Raw genomic sequence first — 16,624 nt, 5'->3', positions numbered from 1 at the left:
TCCCTTTACCTTTACCTTTAAGGGAATCGCAGCAATATTTTGAAAATCCTAAAATGAAAGATCAAAGCTTAGCATGAGCTTCTGAATCATAGCATTCTTCATTGCAAAAATGTAATTTCCAAATCCAAAGCTTTAATTTTTTTAAAAAACACACAAAAAAAACATTATATCAGCACACATCCCCCCAAATCTGCCTGGTTGGGAGCCTCGGCCTGGTTGGCAGCTGAGACAGGTGGGATCCTTGGGCTCCCCCTAGGGAGGCTTGCCTGGTGCCTGCTCTGTTTAGTTTTCAACACCTGTGTTCTGCTGCCCCAGAAACTACTACTACCACTATAAGTAGTAGTAGTTATTATTGTTACTATTATTATTGTAACTGGTGTATCCAGTGTACGAAGCTACAGTGGTGCCTCGCAAGGCGAAAAGAATCCATTCCGCGAGTCTCTTCGTCTTGCGGTTTTTTCGTCTTGCGAAGCAAGCGGATTAGCGCTATTAGCGGCTTAGCGGACCAGCTGATAAGCGGCTTAGCGGACCAGCTGATAAGCGGCTTAGCGGATCAGCTGTTTAGTGGCTTAGCGGATCAGCTGATAAGCGGCTTAGCAGCTTGGAAAAGGGGGGGAGGGGGAAAAACCCCGCAGGAACTCGCAAGACATTTTCGTCTTGCGAAGCAAGCCCATAGGAAATTCGTTTTGCGAAGCACCTCCAAAACGGAAAACCCTTTCGTCTAGCGGGTTTTCCGTCTTGCGAGGCATTCGTCTTGCGGGGCACCGCTGTAATGTTGTTAGCCATTAATAATTTAGTGGGGAAGGTAAATGGCATTTCCGTGCACTGCTCTGGTTTCGCCAGAAGTGGCTTAGTCCCGCTGGCCACATGACTTGGAAAAACTGTCTGCGGACAAACGTCGGCTCCCTCTGCCAGTAAAGGGAGATGAGCGCTGCAACCCCAGAGTCGTTCGAGACTGGACTTAACTGTCAGGGGTCCTTTTTTTACCTTTACCTTTTTACCAGGTTTTGTGGGATTCCTGATGTTTCTCTTTTGTTTTAGCCGCCTCTGTCATGAGCTGGACACAGTTAGCAATGATGAGGGGGATGCAAAAGAAAATGACGGGGAGCCCGAAAACTCTCGGCGAAGCAGAGGTTCGTAGAAGGCAGCATAAGACCTTGTGAAATCTTCACCCACTTTCAAACATGAGATTGTAATAAGGCAATATTAAAACGTATACAGTGGAACCTTGGTTGTCGAACATAATCTGTTCCGGAAGACTTCTGAAACGTTCGACAACCGAGTTGCAAGGGGCTGTCAGCAATTTCAGTGTTGAAAATGGAAAAACATGCCGCAGAAGCCGTTCGACTTCCAAGGTGTGTTTGAAAACAGAAGCAATTACCGTATTTTTCCATCTATAAGACCCCCCATGTATAAGATGCCCCCTATTTTTGGGCAACAACCAATCGCCAGTCCACCCTCGGCACTATCTGTGTATAAAAGCCCCCCTAATTTTTGACATTATTGGGGGGGGACCTAGTCTTATACACAGAAAAATACGGTACTTCTGGGTTTTCAGCATTCGGGTTCTGAAACATTCGGCTTCCAAGACGCTCAAAAAACGAGGTTCCACTGTATAATCACAACAATATTGCAATTTTTAGAAGTTTTAGTATGGTTTTTTAATTGTTTTAAAAAATGTTTTAAGTACAGTCGTACCCTGGTTGACGAACGCCTTGCAGGTCAAACGTTTTGGCTTCCGAATGGCACAAACCCGGAAGTGAGTATTCCAGTTTGTGAACATTCTTTGGATCCCGAACGTTCAGCACGGCTTCCGATTGGCTGCAGGAGCTTCTTGCAGCCAATCGGAAGCCGCACCTTGGTTTCCAAATGTTTTGGAAGTCAAACAGATTCCGTTTGACTTCCGAGGTACAACTGTACTGTGTGTTTTTTTATACTGTGTTGGCTTAACATTTTTCTGTTTGCTGCCTTGGACTTGGGAGAAAAGGCAGGATCCAGTATTTTCACTTGCCAGAAAGGACAATCTCTCTCTCCCCCACATGCAATGTTCCAGAGTTCTGCCAAACCACCACCCACTGAGCCACCAAGGAGGAGATGGGGGGGGGGGCATCACACAAATTGATGGGACCCTTTGGTTGAATCTCACCCATAAAGAAATAATAATTAATGAGTAGAATCCAATGTAGCGCCATGGCAATCATTCCGTAAGCACAAAGATTTCTGCTTGCATATGGAATGTTCTCCCCCTCTCCTCCCCCCGGACAACCCCTAAATCTGTTTTAGGGGTTCCCCCAGTGCTTCAGAGTAAATTTGGGGAGGGGGGGGGAGTCCTGTTGCACAAATGTAACGTATGTTATCCTAAAGAAACAAAAGATACACAGCAGCCATTGAGTTCTTACATAGGCCTGCAAGGGGCTTGGCCCCAGAGTTACATGTCACACGCATTCAGGGCCAAACCCTGACACGTGCGTATTTATAGCCTGTTTGGCTAGAACAGGGGTCAGCAAACTTTTCCAGCAGGGGGCCGGTCCACTGTCCCTCAGACCTTTGGGGGGCCCAGACTTTATTTTGGAGGGGATGATGCAAGAGCTCTAGTGGCTGCTTACCTGTGTCTTGCAAGTGGCAGGGGCTGGCGGCAGCGGAGGGACTCCAGAGAGGGGCTGCTTAAAATGGCGGCCACTCAAGCGCTGCTGGCACCAACAAAGCCCAACCCCCTTCCTCCTCTAGGTAGGGTGGGGAGAAGCCAGGAGGAGGGAGGGAGGAGGCACTGCTGTTGCTGCTGTGTGAGGACAAGGGAAAGAACACGCGTTCTGGCGATCCATGCAGTGATTCCCAGACCGTCCGCGGGCCGGATCCAGAAGGCAATTGGGCCTTATCCAGCCCACAGCCCTTAGTTTGCTGACCCATGGGCTAGAACAGAGGTCGGCAACCTAAGGCCCATGGGCCGGATCCAGCCCATGAGCCTCCTGGAACCAGCCCATGGCAAGTTCCATGGATCAGCGGTTGGATTGCGTGGTGGTTTTTTTGCGGCACAGGCGCCAATTTTTTTTTGCCAACATTTTCCCCCCTCTCCCTCACCATGGCAAAACCTCCTTCCTCCTCTATCCTTCCTCCTTCTGCAGCAAATCGCCGGCCAATCGCCTGCTAAGTTTTGAGGCCCTAGCCAATGGGCGAGCGGTGGCGAGGAAGAAGGGGGCTGAGGTTGAGCTGGCTGAGTGCATTTCCAGCAGCCCCTTGTTGAAGCAAGCTGTTTGCCACTGCAGCTTATTCCGCCGCCGCCTCCCGTTCCACTGTTGGTGGTGGCAACGGAGGAGGAACGAGCAGCCCAAAAGCAGCCCTTTCAGGCTGCTCATTCCTCCTCCATTGCCACCATTAGCCTCTGCCTCTTGGCAGCACCCTAGATAAGTAGGCAGGGGGACGGGACGGGACGGGCTGGGGGAGAGAGAAGCCCTCTCTGCCATATGCGCGTGCGCACACGCACTCCAGCCCACCAGGAGGTTTGTGATGCGGTGAACTGACCCACCCTCCAAAGACCTTGACGACCCCTGGGCTAGAATGTGCGATTAGGAGACTGACTCTCTTAACACTGATCAGAGCACATGGAGGGTGGCAGGGGAGAATGGGAACAAATCTCACTCTGCCTTGTTGTAAGTTCCAGAGCTCTGCTGCTTTTTCTCCCAGCTGGCTCAGAGCAGGCTGGGGGAAGTGTATTAAAACATCTCAGTCTAGTGGAGAAAGCTGATCTGTGTCCCTTACCTTCAGGGGCAGATGAGATACAGGCTGTGTATACACCACACATTTAAAACACACGCATGCACCTCAGCAACCGATTCTGGGGACTGTACTTTGTTAAGGGTGCTAGGAATTCTAGCTCCCTCCAGGGTAAACAACAGTTTGCAGGATTATTCAGTCTGTGTGCTTTAGATGGATGGTGTGTATCCAGCCACATACTCCCTTTTCTGTTGTAAAAGGGCATAGGGAACCTGAGACCCTCCTGCGGTTGTTGGACTACTTCTCCTATAATCCCTGAGCATTGGCAATGCCAACCTAGGGCTCGGGGAGTCGGAATCCAATAATATCTGGAGGGCCACAGCTTCCCCAGCCGTGTGTTTGGATTATTTAGTTTAGCATGGAAAGTGAACAGCCTGACAACATACTTTGTTGTATGTCTTCTGTTTATAGATTACAAAAAAACCAGCCTGGCTCCATATGTGAAAGTCTTTGAGCAGTTCCTGGAGGAAATGGAAAAATCTCACAAAAAGGAACGTCTCAAGGCCAGCGGTAAGGGCTTGAGTCAGAATGAGAGGGTTGGCTTGTGCTACCTGTGCTTTTCCCAAACGTTTGTGTGGCGTTCGTACGAAGCCCCCAGTCGTCTCACGGACTATTGACCCGTACACCACTAATCTGCTGCCACCAACCAGGTCCTCCCCAGTAAATCACTTAGTCTCAGTCAGGTTCTCAAGTTAACTGGCTGACTGACCGAACCCAAAGGGTGCTCATCAATGGTTCCTCTTCATCCTGGAGAAGAGTGACTAGTGGGGTGCCACAGGGTTCTGTCTTGGGCCTGGTCTTATTCAACATCTTTATCAACGACTTGGATGATGGACTCAAGGGCATCCTGATCAAATTTGCAGATGGCACCAAACTGGGAGGGGTGGCTAACACCCCAGAGGACAGGATCACACTTCAAAACAACCTTGATAGATTAGAGAACTGGGCCAAAACAAACAAGATGAATTTTAACAGGGAGAAATGTAAAGTATTGCACTTGGGCAAAAAAAATTAGAGGCACAAATACAAGATGGGTGACACCTGGCTTGAGAGCAGTACATGTGAAAAGGATCTAGGAGTCTTGGTTGACCACAAACTTGACATGAGCCAACAGTGTGACGCGGCAGCTAAAAAAGCCAATGCAATTCTGGGCTGCATCAATAGGAGTATAGCATCTGGATCAAGGGAAGTAATAGTGCCACTGTATTCTGCTCTGGTCAGACCTCACCTGGAGTACTGTGTCCAGTTCTGGGCACCACAGTTCAAGAAGAACACTGACAAACGAACGTGTCCAGAGGAGGGCAACCAAAATGGTCAAAGGCCTGGAAAGATGCCTTATGAGGAATGGCTAAGGGAGCTGGGCATGTTTAGCCTGGAGAAGAGGAGGTTAAGGGGTGATATGATAGCCATGTTCAAATATATAAAAGGATGTCACATAGAGGAGGGAGAAAAGTTGTTTTCTGCTGCTCCAGAGAAGCAGACACGGAGCAATGGTTCCAAACTACAAGAAAGAAGATTCCACCTAAACATTAGGAAGAACTTCCTGACAGTAAGAGCTGTTCGACAGTGGAATTTGCTGCCAAGGAGTGTGGTGGAGTCTCCTTCTTTGGAGGTCTATAAGCAGAGGCTTGACAACCGTATGTCAGGAGTGCTCTGATGGTGTTTCCTGCTTGGCAGGGGGTTGGACTCGATGGCCCTTGTGGTCTCTTCCAACTCTATGATTCTATGATTCTAAGAGTGTAGTTTATTGCAGACACAAACAAATTTTAACTGCATTCCAAACGTTGTTACTCTTTACCTTCTTAGTCTTATTTTATCCTGTCTCTATCTCTTCTACCTTCCCCTCACACAAGAACCCACTGCACTAACTGTCTCTCTATTTCCAACTGCCTGCCAACTGCTTTTCCAACTGCCTTTCCCAACCAACCAACCAACCCACTAAAACCAACCAACAACCCACTCCCAAAACTTGGGCTAAGCCCTTTTATAAACAGGTAGGCTCCGCCTCGGCTTTCCTATTGGTCTACATTTTAACCCTTTCTCCCCTGTACAGACATTTTCAAACCAATGGGCAAACACCAGTTTGTTGCCACTGTATGCAGTCACTGGGGACCTATAAGCGCACTTTAGAAGGTTGTTTTTTTACAGAACACCCTTGCTTTACAGAAGATATGTACCGCAGCTCTATTGCATCCTTCACTTTGACATTTGCTTTGGTTATTCTTGTATGGCTTGATTTTGGAGTTTGGCTTATTTTGCTCTGTGACAGAGGCTATGTACACACCATACATTTAAAGTACATACACACACACACACACACACACACACCAGGAATCCTGGGACCTGTAGGTTGCCCCTTACAGAGCTACAATTCCCAGCACCCTTAACAAACTACAGACCCCAGGATCCTTTGGGAGGGTGCTTTAAATGTATGGCATGTACACAGCCTTAGGCTGAAGGCAGAACCACGGATAAGAAATGTGGGTCTGTCACCCAAAACAGCTGCCCTAGTTTTCTCATTACCACCCCCTAACGTGGTACAACTTCCACTGGTGTCGTTACACTGGGCTTCTCTGTTTTATGTATCTGGCTGCTTCTAGTGGAGGTCAGGGAAACACAGCATAGTGATGTCCAGATGGCAGGGAACATTGTATTACATGCTACGGAGCAGGGAACTCGACACCGGGCTATTTTGGGTAACAATGCTGTTTTGTTTGCTTTGTTTAAGGGCCCCTCCAGACATGCCTTTTATAGCGTTGCCCGTACTATTTATACCGATCCTCAAAAAAGCCCCAGAAACAAAGCCATCATTGTGTCAGTTTCCCAGTTTATGCCCCTCGTTATCCCTGTTCTTTTTTAAACTTGCTGCAAAAAATCCAGCAATATTCAAAACTCTGGAACCGTTGTGCAAAGACACCCTGGTGTGGATGTTCATTCTGCAGATACTCCACTTTTCGGGGCGGGGGGGTGATCAATGATATGTTCCTCAACTTCTGCTTGGTGCCTTTTTCCTGCAGCCACCTTAGAGTTCTGCAGCTTTAAAAATAAATAAATTGGGGCATGCTTTTGTAAGTTGTTTTAAACTATTTTTAATATTGTATTCTAATTTTTCAACCTGCCCTGGAGCCTTAGGGTGAAGGGCAGAATAATAACTATAGTTATTAATTTGTTACAGAACATGTTAGATAATACCTTCAAACTATGCCTTACTGGTATATTTTCTCTTTTTAGATATGCAACTGGATTTCTGAAGTTTTTTTGACATTCGATGTGCAGTAATGAGGACCCTTTCGTGCAGCCAGACAGCTGTGTTCATCTGCAGTGGGACGTATTTTTAGCTGCCTAGTTAGATTCTTGCAGCAGCCAACCACTTTCATTTACAGAAGCAGACCAAAGTAATGATAACCCCCCCCATCCAAGGGCTGGTGATTAGAATAGAATTAGGAGCTCACAGTCTTGTAGGTGCCAGCAGCAGAATACAGAGCCCATGTGGCTAAAGGACCTGATGTAAACCACCCACATGATTAAAATTTAAGCATTCAGCAGTAGTGTTGAAATTCCGCATCAGGTGGGAGCCTACTCAACATGATGTGTCTTTCACTGGTAGCAGATAAAAGAAGAGTTTAAATCACATACTAGCACAGAAAAAAATGGTGTGGTGTTGTTTCTCCTTGAGATAAACTTCAAAGAACAGGAAATTCTGGATGGTACTTCAAAGGAGAGGGAGCCTGACTTGATTTGGTTACCAAGAACTCGGCAGAAAACATTGTGGCACGTTTATGGCAAAAGAGGCAACAGGCAATGTGCTAAGCAGCCCTGATTACCTCATCATCCTCTATTTTCCAGTATAGTTCTTGTTGGTTTTGTCTGCCCCTGCCCCCATTTTTTTAATGCAGAAAGTTCAGTATGCATTTGCTTTTGAGTAGGATGCCTCTTAGATTAAGGGTCCTGAGTTAATGAATGTAAGCTAGGTATTTTCTGTAAATATCTGGGCAGCTTTTCATTCTCAAGAGTTTGCATTTTGCCCCCATGAGAGGCACTAGAACAGACCTGCTCTGCTTGTGAGCCACCAAGCTAAATGCCATCTGCAGGTCATGTGTTAAGGCAGCAGCGCTTAATTCTCAGCCTAATATGCCTCCAAGTCTTTTTTTTTTCCTGCCCACTCCTGCTACCAAAGACTCTGCTGATTTCTATTAGCAGCAAAAAGAAAACAAAAGCTAAGTTGATGCAACACAGAGATTCTGCCAGAGCTATACAAACTTTTGGCCACACCCACTGAAACACACCATAATCCTAGCCATGGCTACTTGGAAGTGTGCCCTATTGAATTCAGTGGTTTTTGCTCCCAGGTAAGTGTCATTAGGTTTGCAGCCTAAATCAGTCTCTGAGTTGCAGGTATTATAATAAAGCAGCATAAGGCCTTAACAGTGCTCCAGAATGATTTTTTGTGACAAAATATAGGGGGGAAGTCAGGAGAGGGTTGCAGGAAGTGTGCATAATAGCCATGTGTACATTGCCCACCTCTGTAGTACCCAAAAAGCAGGCTGAGCAGCTTGGCTCCATGTATTTTATAGGCTGTGTACATTAATGTATGCAACATCTATGCTGTAACCAGCAGTGCCTTCCCCACTTTCCTGTTGTTGTTATCTTTCTTTTAATTCTGTACAGGCTAAATGTTAAGACTGTTTTATTTTATCACCTTAGAAGGAATTTGTTCATGTTGTCCTTTTTGGTTTTCTTTATATTTAAAGCTCCGTTGTCCTAAAATCTTTACATTTTCATAAATAAATTTTTCAAAAGAGCCACAAAAGTTGTGAGCTTGCATACGGTCTGAAAGGAGAGAACCTACTCTCTTCCAGTTTACATGCGTTTCCTCAAATGGTTGCATAGACACAAGGGTTTGCGTCCAGATGTCCTGCCCATTGAGCAATCACCCTGATTTGTTTGAAGAAAGTTTGTGCAGAGGTTAGAGGACATTGGCTTCTTATTGAGCATCAGTTCTGATTTGTCTGCATGGAGAGCCACACCGTACATTAAAAGCATATTTAACACATGACTAGTTCCCCCCACATGGAGTCACAATTCTCAGCCCCCTTAACACAGTGCCCTAGATTCTTTGGAGGGTGCCATGTGCTTCAAATGTGTGCTGTGGAATCTTTGTCAAGCAATTCTTATCCCGTAAAGGTAAAGGGACCCCTGACAGTTAAGTCCAGTCGTGAACAACTCTGGGGTTGCAGCACTCATCTCGCTTTACAGGCTGAGGGAGCCGGCGTTTGTCCGCTCCGCAGACAGTTTTTCCGGGTCATGTGGCCAGCATGACTAAGCCGCTTCTGGCGCAACAGAACACTTGACACCAGAGCAGCACATGGCAACGCTGTTTACCTTACCTATTAATCTACTTGCACTTTTTGGGGTGCTTTCAAACTGCTAGGTTGGCAGGAGCTGGGACCGAGCAACGGGAGCTCACCCTGTCGCGGGGATTCGAACCACAACCTTTTTTTTTTTTTTTAAATAGATATTTATTAAAGTTTCAAAAATTTTTATAAAAACAATACAAAACAGCAATACAAACAAACACAAACAAAAAACAAGTATAATTTCATTCCCTTATTTTCTTATACCTTACTTCCCCGACTTCCTCATACCTCCCCTTTCTGTATTCCAATTTCTAATTGTTAATTCAGCAAATCCTCTCCCTTATTTTCCATTTAGTTTTTAACCTTTCTTTTCTATATACTTAAACCATTACCGCTGGAAACCACATAATTTCTAAACCAACGTCATTCTAGCATTCATTAATTTTGCAATGTTTCCTAAGATAGTCCTTAAATTTCTTCCAATCTTCTTCCGCTGTCTCTCTTCCCTGGTCTCGGATTCTGTCAGTCATTTCTGCCAGTCCCATATAGTCTATCACCTTCATCTGCCATTCTTCCAAGGTGGGTAGATATTGTGTCTTCCAATACTTTGCAATGAGTATTCTTGCAGCTGTTGTAGCATGCATAAAGAATGTTCTATCCTTCTTTGGCACCAATTGGCCGACCATACCCAGGAGAAAGGCCTCTGGTTTCTTCAGGAAGGTATATTTAAATACCTTTTTCATTTCATTATATATCATTTCCCAGAAAGCCTTAATCTTTGGGCATGTCCACCAAAAGTGAAAGAATGTACCTTCAGTCTCTTTGCATTTCCAAGATTTATTATCGGGCAAATGGTAAATTTTTGCAAGCTTGACTGGGGTCATGTACCACCTATAAATCATTTTCATAATATTCTCTCTTAGGGCATTACATGCCGTAAATTTTATACCAGTGGTTGAACCACAACCTTTTGATTGGCAAGCCCAAGGCTCAGTGGTTTAGACCACAGCGCCACCTGCATCCCTCTTATCCCCATACTTCCTAGCATATTTTTCTACCATGTTCCTTACCACACAAAAAATTTACTTGGAGTAGGGTGGGTGGGCAGAAGCAGGTTAATGGCACAAGAGTATCAGATCCATTCTAATTATGTTGTCTGAATTTTCTGGTATGAGAAAACAAAACAGCAACCCACAAAACAGCAACAGCCTGGAAGTGCTCAGGGGGCTTCCACACCAGGCGGTTAGTGTGGAATTGCCTCACTTGGGGTTCAGTCCCAACCCTGGCTGCTGCCCAACAGTACTTAATGGAGTGGCAAGGCCACTGTTAAGTTGTGGGTGAACATATCAGACGACACAGCAATTCTTCAAACAGCTCTTGTTTATTCAGAGGCCAGAACAGAACAGAACTGAAGGGCTCAGTCAGCCTGCTTATATAGAGCTCCGGTACAACGTTACTGTAGCAACTTTCTAAAACTATCCAATCACTGAACGTCACTTTCGATCCTTCATTTGCATAACTACAGTATCGCCCTGCTGGCCCAGGGTGAGAACTTCAGTACATAACAGCCACCACCTCATGTGCTGCCCTGCCAAGTCAGCACAGAAGGGGGGAACAAGCAGCCTGAAGTTGAGGCAGCAACTAGGCCCAAAGAATGCCCCACATCAGGGCTTTTGGCCAGCAGCACTTCTACCTGCACGTTTGTGCGGAAATGCTGATGGGAGGGACACTAGCATCCCTCCACAAGCAGATGCCAGCAGGGCTGGGTGGTGGAAGGATAGCTCCAACACACACACACACACACACACACACACACACACACACACACACCCAGCCTGGGGCAAAGAGTTTGAATTGCTCTTTCCTTTTTATAGGGTATATACACAGCAGCAGCATCCATCAGAGTTGTCCTCCATTCCCCATGGCTGTTTCTTTTCTCAGGCTGCAGCAAATCTGACTATTTTTGGTAGAAGTGGAACAGCAGCACGGTCTGCAGGTGTGGTGAGCTCTGTTATTCTTTTGTCTTTCAAAGGTAAAGGGACCATTAGGTCCATCGTGACCGACTCTGGGGTTGCGGCGCTCATCTCTATTGGCCAAGGGAGCCAGCGTACAGCTTCCGGGTCATGTGGCTAGCATGACTAAGCCACTTCTGGCGAACCAGAGCAGCGCATGGAAACACCGTTTACCTTCCCCCCGGAGCGGTACCTATTTATCTGCTTGCACTTTGAGGTGCTTTCGAACTGCTAGGTTGGTAAGAGCAGGGACCAAGCAACGGGAGCTCACCCCGTCACGGGGATTCGAACCGCCGACCTTCTGATCTGCAAGTCCTAGGCTCTGTCATTACAGCCTTTATAGTAGTTTTAAACAATTTCCCCCTTCTTCGTGCTGTCAGTATGTTTCCCGTTCATTTATTAAGTTGTACTTTAAAACTTTTTTGTATTGTTTTAATTAACAATCAGCATCCAGAAATCTTTACAAAACAAATGAGGGGTTGTTATGATTAAAATTGTGATTGCACACAAAACTATGCAATTGCAGAATTCTCCCATCTATTTTTCAGCTCTTGAAGTATAAGCCTTGCCAGAAATCATGCTCAGCATTATTCACCTTTTAGGTGGTAAGAATTCACCCTTTTTGGTGCTGTGACATCTTTCATCCATGCATATTGCCACAGGTGGCAAAAGCAGCGGCTGAAGTTTCATTCAGAAGCATTTGGTATTGATTTTTTTTTCCAAGGGCTATAAGAAACTGTGAAAGCCCACAAAGAACATGCAGGCCACAACAGCTGTCCTTGACACACAAACATAGATGCCTTACACTGAGTGCCTTACACTGAGTCAGACCATAAATCCATCTAGCTCTGTATTGCCTACTTTTCACTGGCAGGTTTCCCAGCTTTATTCTGGAGACCCCAGGAACTGGATCTGGGCCCATCTGCAGGCAGGCCAGATGTTCTGCCACTGAGCTATGGTCCTTCGGCTTCAAGAAAACAAATTCCACGGATGTGGCTGTTCTTGCGGTGAAAACAAGAGTCTCAGGGTACCATAAATCTAAAATGACACTGGGAATTGTGTTCTCAGTACAAAAAGTAACTGTTCCACTTCTGATGTTTGTACTTTCCTTGCACTGCTAATTTATCACCCAAGGACTGCGAGTTGGGAAAGCATCACACCAACTTGGACGAAATATTGTATTCATGTGCTCGCATTTTCAGCTATATCCCACTGTATTATTAGGAGGGGTGTTTTTTTAGTAAAACACACACACACGTTCTCCTTACTGCCCTAGACTACCTTTTTCTCTGTCCTGTGGTACCTAGGATTAAGAACTTAATTCGTTCTGGAGGTCCGTTCTTAACCTGAAGCTGTTCTTAACCTGAGGTACCACTTTAGCTAATGGGGCCTCCTCCTGCCGCCGCGCTGCCACCGCACAATTTCTGTTCTCGTCCTAAAGCAAAGTTCTTAACCTGAGGTACTATTTCTGGGTTAGCAGAGTCTGTAACCTGAAGTGATATCTTTGAAAAAATTAAATATGAGAAGTAATAGGGCAACATATAGAGAGCTGTTAACCGAGGTGGAACATCAGGTGAAACTGAAAGATTTTGAAGAGATAAGGGATTTATTAACAGATTGGTTACAGTTTCACCAATTAAATGACAGTCAAAAACAAACAAAAAAGACAGTCAAAAACAAACAAAAAATCTGTTAGAAAACAATTTGAAATTATTGTCGAAAATGTATAAATTGCTCTTGGAATGGTATACAAAAGATGAACAGATTAAATCTGTAATGATACACTGGGCAATGGATTTGGGGCATAATATTCAGGTTTCAGATTGGGAAAGGCTATGGAAAACAGATTTGAAATTCACAGCATGTACGCTGAAAAAAAAATATATGAAAAATTATTATGAAATTATATGAAAATCATGTACCGGTGGTATTTGACTCCTAGCAAGTGAGCAAAAATGCATAGGACAAGTACAAATACCTGCTGGAAATGTAAAGAAAAAGAAGGTACCTTTTATCATATGTGGTGGCCATGTAAGGTGGTAAAAGCTTTCTGGGAAATGATATACAGTGGTACCTCGGGTTACAGATGCTTCAGGTTACATACGCTTCAGGGTACACAATCCGCTAACCCAGAAATAGTGCTCTGGCGGCGCGGCAGCAGCAGGAGGCCCCATTAGCTAAAGTGGTGCTTCAGGTTAAGAACAGTTTCAGGTTAAGAACGGACCTCCAGAATGAATTAAGTACTTAACCCGAGGTGCCACTGTACTCAAGTTTGTTACAGGGCTGTTTTCCCACCAGCTGGAACTTGCCAGAGCTGTTCTGGCACCTCTCAGGTGGGAACCATTGCCATTCTAAGAGAACGAGGGAGGTGTTCATAGGGAGGTGTTCATGGTGAATTCCAACACCCCTTTTTCTAGAAAAATAGAATTGACTACCTATATGCTTGCCTAACTACCCACTGTGGTCAACATTATGCATCAAGTAGACTCCTTTGGGGAAGAAAAGCCAGACATAAAGGTATGTATAAATAGTGTGACAAAGTGGACTCAGCCCCCCCCCCACCAAAATTAAGCCACAGTAAATTTGCTAGCCTTTAAATGTGCCGCAACACACTTTTTTTCCTGCAGTGGGTTGATGTGGCTATCAGTCTGGAGATAACCCTCTCCAGGAAAGTACATGAGAGCTTGTGACTTTGAGACTCAGCTAGAAATCTGACTTCCCCTGGTTTGAAACTTGCTTCTGCCACAGACTCGCTAAATAGGAAAGCCACAATATTGCCTCAATTTCCCACCCTCAATATTGACCACTCTTCTAAGAGAGTCTGTGTACTGGTCCAGTAAATGCTTCCGCTGCGCAACCAGCAACAGTTCTCTTTGCAGAGCATTAATTAAATCCAGTGCAGAGATTCTTGTTGCAGTACAAGCTTCAGAGTCTCAGTAGCAAAGGAATTACGACACAGGGAAGCCTGTCTTTCCAAAGGCAGGTTTATTGCAGACAGATAACAGAAACACCTCCGGAGCTTTCAGACATTTTTGCTTCACGCCCCGCAGGCAGAGAAAACAAACACTCTTTATATACTGAGCAACTTAACAACTTAACGAGCTTGACTACTTAAAGTCACATGACATTGCTAACTTGCCAGCGTCTTAGGTTTCACACCCTAACACCCCCTCTCGCTGGCAATACAAAAACAAAATTACTTCAGACCCATTTCTTCACAAAAGTTTTCATGCCGCTGAAACCCAAGCGGTTTTGTAAAACCATCAGCTTGATGTTCATGACTGGGACAGTAATTTAATTTAACAATTCCTGCTTTTACCGTTTGACAAACATTTTGAAAGCGGATATCCAAATGTTTTGTACGACCTTTAAACTGCCCATTTTGTGCTAACTTAAGACACGGTTGATTATCACCCCATACAGTGATTGGAGTGATGGCCTTTTCATACATCTCTTGTGCCAAGCATTTGTAAAATTCTAGATCTCTACATAACTCAGATAAGGCACAGAACTCAGCTTCTGTTGACGACAAAGCAATCTGGTTCTGTTTCTTGGATCTCCACCCAATCAGAGAGTTACCAAATTTTATTACACAGCCAGACACTGATTTTCTATCCTTTAAATTTCCCCAATCACTATCTGCCCAACAAGTAATCTGTGCTTGTCCTTCAGCAGATAATTCAAGGCAAAAGTCTTTGGTGTATTGTAAATATCTTAACACTCTTTGAATTCCTTTCCATGCATTTACACTAGTTTTTGAAGCTTCTCTGCTGAGTAAGTTAACAGAGTAAGCAATATCTGGTCTACTCCATTGCGAAAGATGAAGTAAGCTTCCCAGTGCTGACTGAAAGATTTCAGCACGCTTGAATTCAGCACTATCCTTGAACTCATTGTCTTTTACAAAACCCATTTCCATTGGTGTTCTAACGCCTGCACACTCTGTCATGCCAAACTTTTTCAACATTTGCAATATCTTGCCTTTTTGATTCAGTAGAAAACTGCCATTTTTGGTCCTATCTATCTGAACACCAAGATAGACCTTTACATCACCAAGATTCTTAACTTTGAAGTGTTTATTTAACTCTTTGGCTAGTTTTTTTACTTGTTCTTGTGTCTTTGAAGTATAAATCAGGTCATCTACATAAACAAGCAAAGATTCTTGAGCATCTCCTGAACCTCTGAAATATAAGCAATTGTCAGCCTTGCTCCTGCTAAAACCAATGCCTACCAAAACGTCATTCAAACACTCATTCCAATTATGAGCAGATTACTTGAGTCCATAAATAGATTTATGTAGTTTCCATACCTGATTTGATTTACCAACTTTCAATCCTGGCGGAAGCTCCATATAGAGCTCTTCAGCCAAGTCTGAATGAAGATAAGCTGTAGAGACATCCAATTGATTCACTTTGAACCCTTTCTGAGCAGCAACTGCTAATAGTGCCCGTAGGGTTTCACTCCTTGAAGTGGGTGCATAGACTTCGGAATAATGTAACCCCTCTCTTTGCGTAAAACCTCGAGCTACAAGCCTTGCTTTGTACTCTGGTTTCCCCATCGCTGTTGTCTTTATCCTGTACACCCACCTACAACTTACTGCCTTGGTACCTTCTGGCAGTTTGGTGATGGAAAACACACCCAGTTCTTTCATAGAATTCAATTCTTTTTGCATGGCCTCACGCCACCTACTGGCCTCCTCCTGGGGTAATTGCTCAACCTCCTCAAAACTTTCAGGTTCGCAATTTGCCAAACCAGCCCAAACACTAATAGCTTGGTACCTTTCAGGAGGTATACCTTTGTTGGCACGCTTGGAACGCCTTAACAGTTCCTGTGATGTTCCTTCAGTTTCCCCCTCTGACCCAGAATCACTAGTCGTCACCTGTTTGTCACTAGTAGTTGAAGAACTTTCTGATTCTGACTTTACACTCTCTTGCTGTACAGGTGAACTTTTAGAGCTAGAAGATTCTGACTTTACAGGTCTCTCTTGCTGTACAAGTGAACTTTTAGAGCTAGAAGATTCTGACTTTACAGACTTGGGTGAACTAAACGATTTCTCACCCTTGTCCTCAGACTCAAATTCCTCAGCCTGTTCTGGAACTAATACCTGCCCTGGGGCCTGAGTTTCATTGTTACTGTTCACCACGTCAAATAGTATGTCAGGATTTCCATGAATTTTATTCCAACCATCCTGTTCACAAAATTCCGCACTTCTGCTGATTGTGATTTTCGTTTGATTGCCTTCTACATTCACAAATCTCCAACCTTTTGTGTTTGCTTGATAACCACAGAAAAGCATTTCTTTAGATCTAGGATCGCCTTTCCTACGTTGTGCCCTAGGCACCAGCACATAAGCACGACATCCAAAAACTCTTAGATGATCAATTTTTGGTTTTTTTCCAAATAGCATGAAGTAAGGAGTGTTGCCTACTGTGCTATTGTACACTCTGTTAAAAGTATAATTCGCATACAGTGCAGCCTCAGCCCAAA

At 44.7% G+C, this 16,624-nt stretch overlaps 1 protein-coding gene across 4 annotated transcripts in view; it reads left to right on the top strand.

Annotated features, from left to right (window-relative positions):
* The window catches only part of PRIM1 (DNA primase subunit 1), a 129,195-nt gene extending 120,614 nt beyond the window's left edge, over nt 1-8,581 (top strand). For all 4 annotated transcript variants that reach the window (XM_083729436.1, XM_083729438.1, XM_083729437.1 and 1 more), the window contains 3 exons: nt 1,042-1,133; nt 4,183-4,281; nt 7,003-8,581. In XM_083729436.1, coding sequence (XP_083585562.1) covers nt 1,042-1,133; nt 4,183-4,281; nt 7,003-7,022 — 211 coding nt within the window. In that variant the 3' untranslated portion in view covers nt 7,023-8,581. The remainder of the gene's footprint in view (nt 1-1,041; nt 1,134-4,182; nt 4,282-7,002) is intronic.
* The last annotated feature ends 8,043 nt before the right edge of the window (nt 8,582-16,624 follow it).

Source organism: Podarcis gaigeae (genome assembly GCF_964106915.1).
Source record: "Podarcis gaigeae genome assembly, chromosome: 2".
NCBI classification, from domain to species: domain Eukaryota; kingdom Metazoa; phylum Chordata; class Lepidosauria; order Squamata; family Lacertidae; genus Podarcis; species Podarcis gaigeae.
This window is presented reverse-complemented; position numbering and strand designations above follow the sequence as displayed.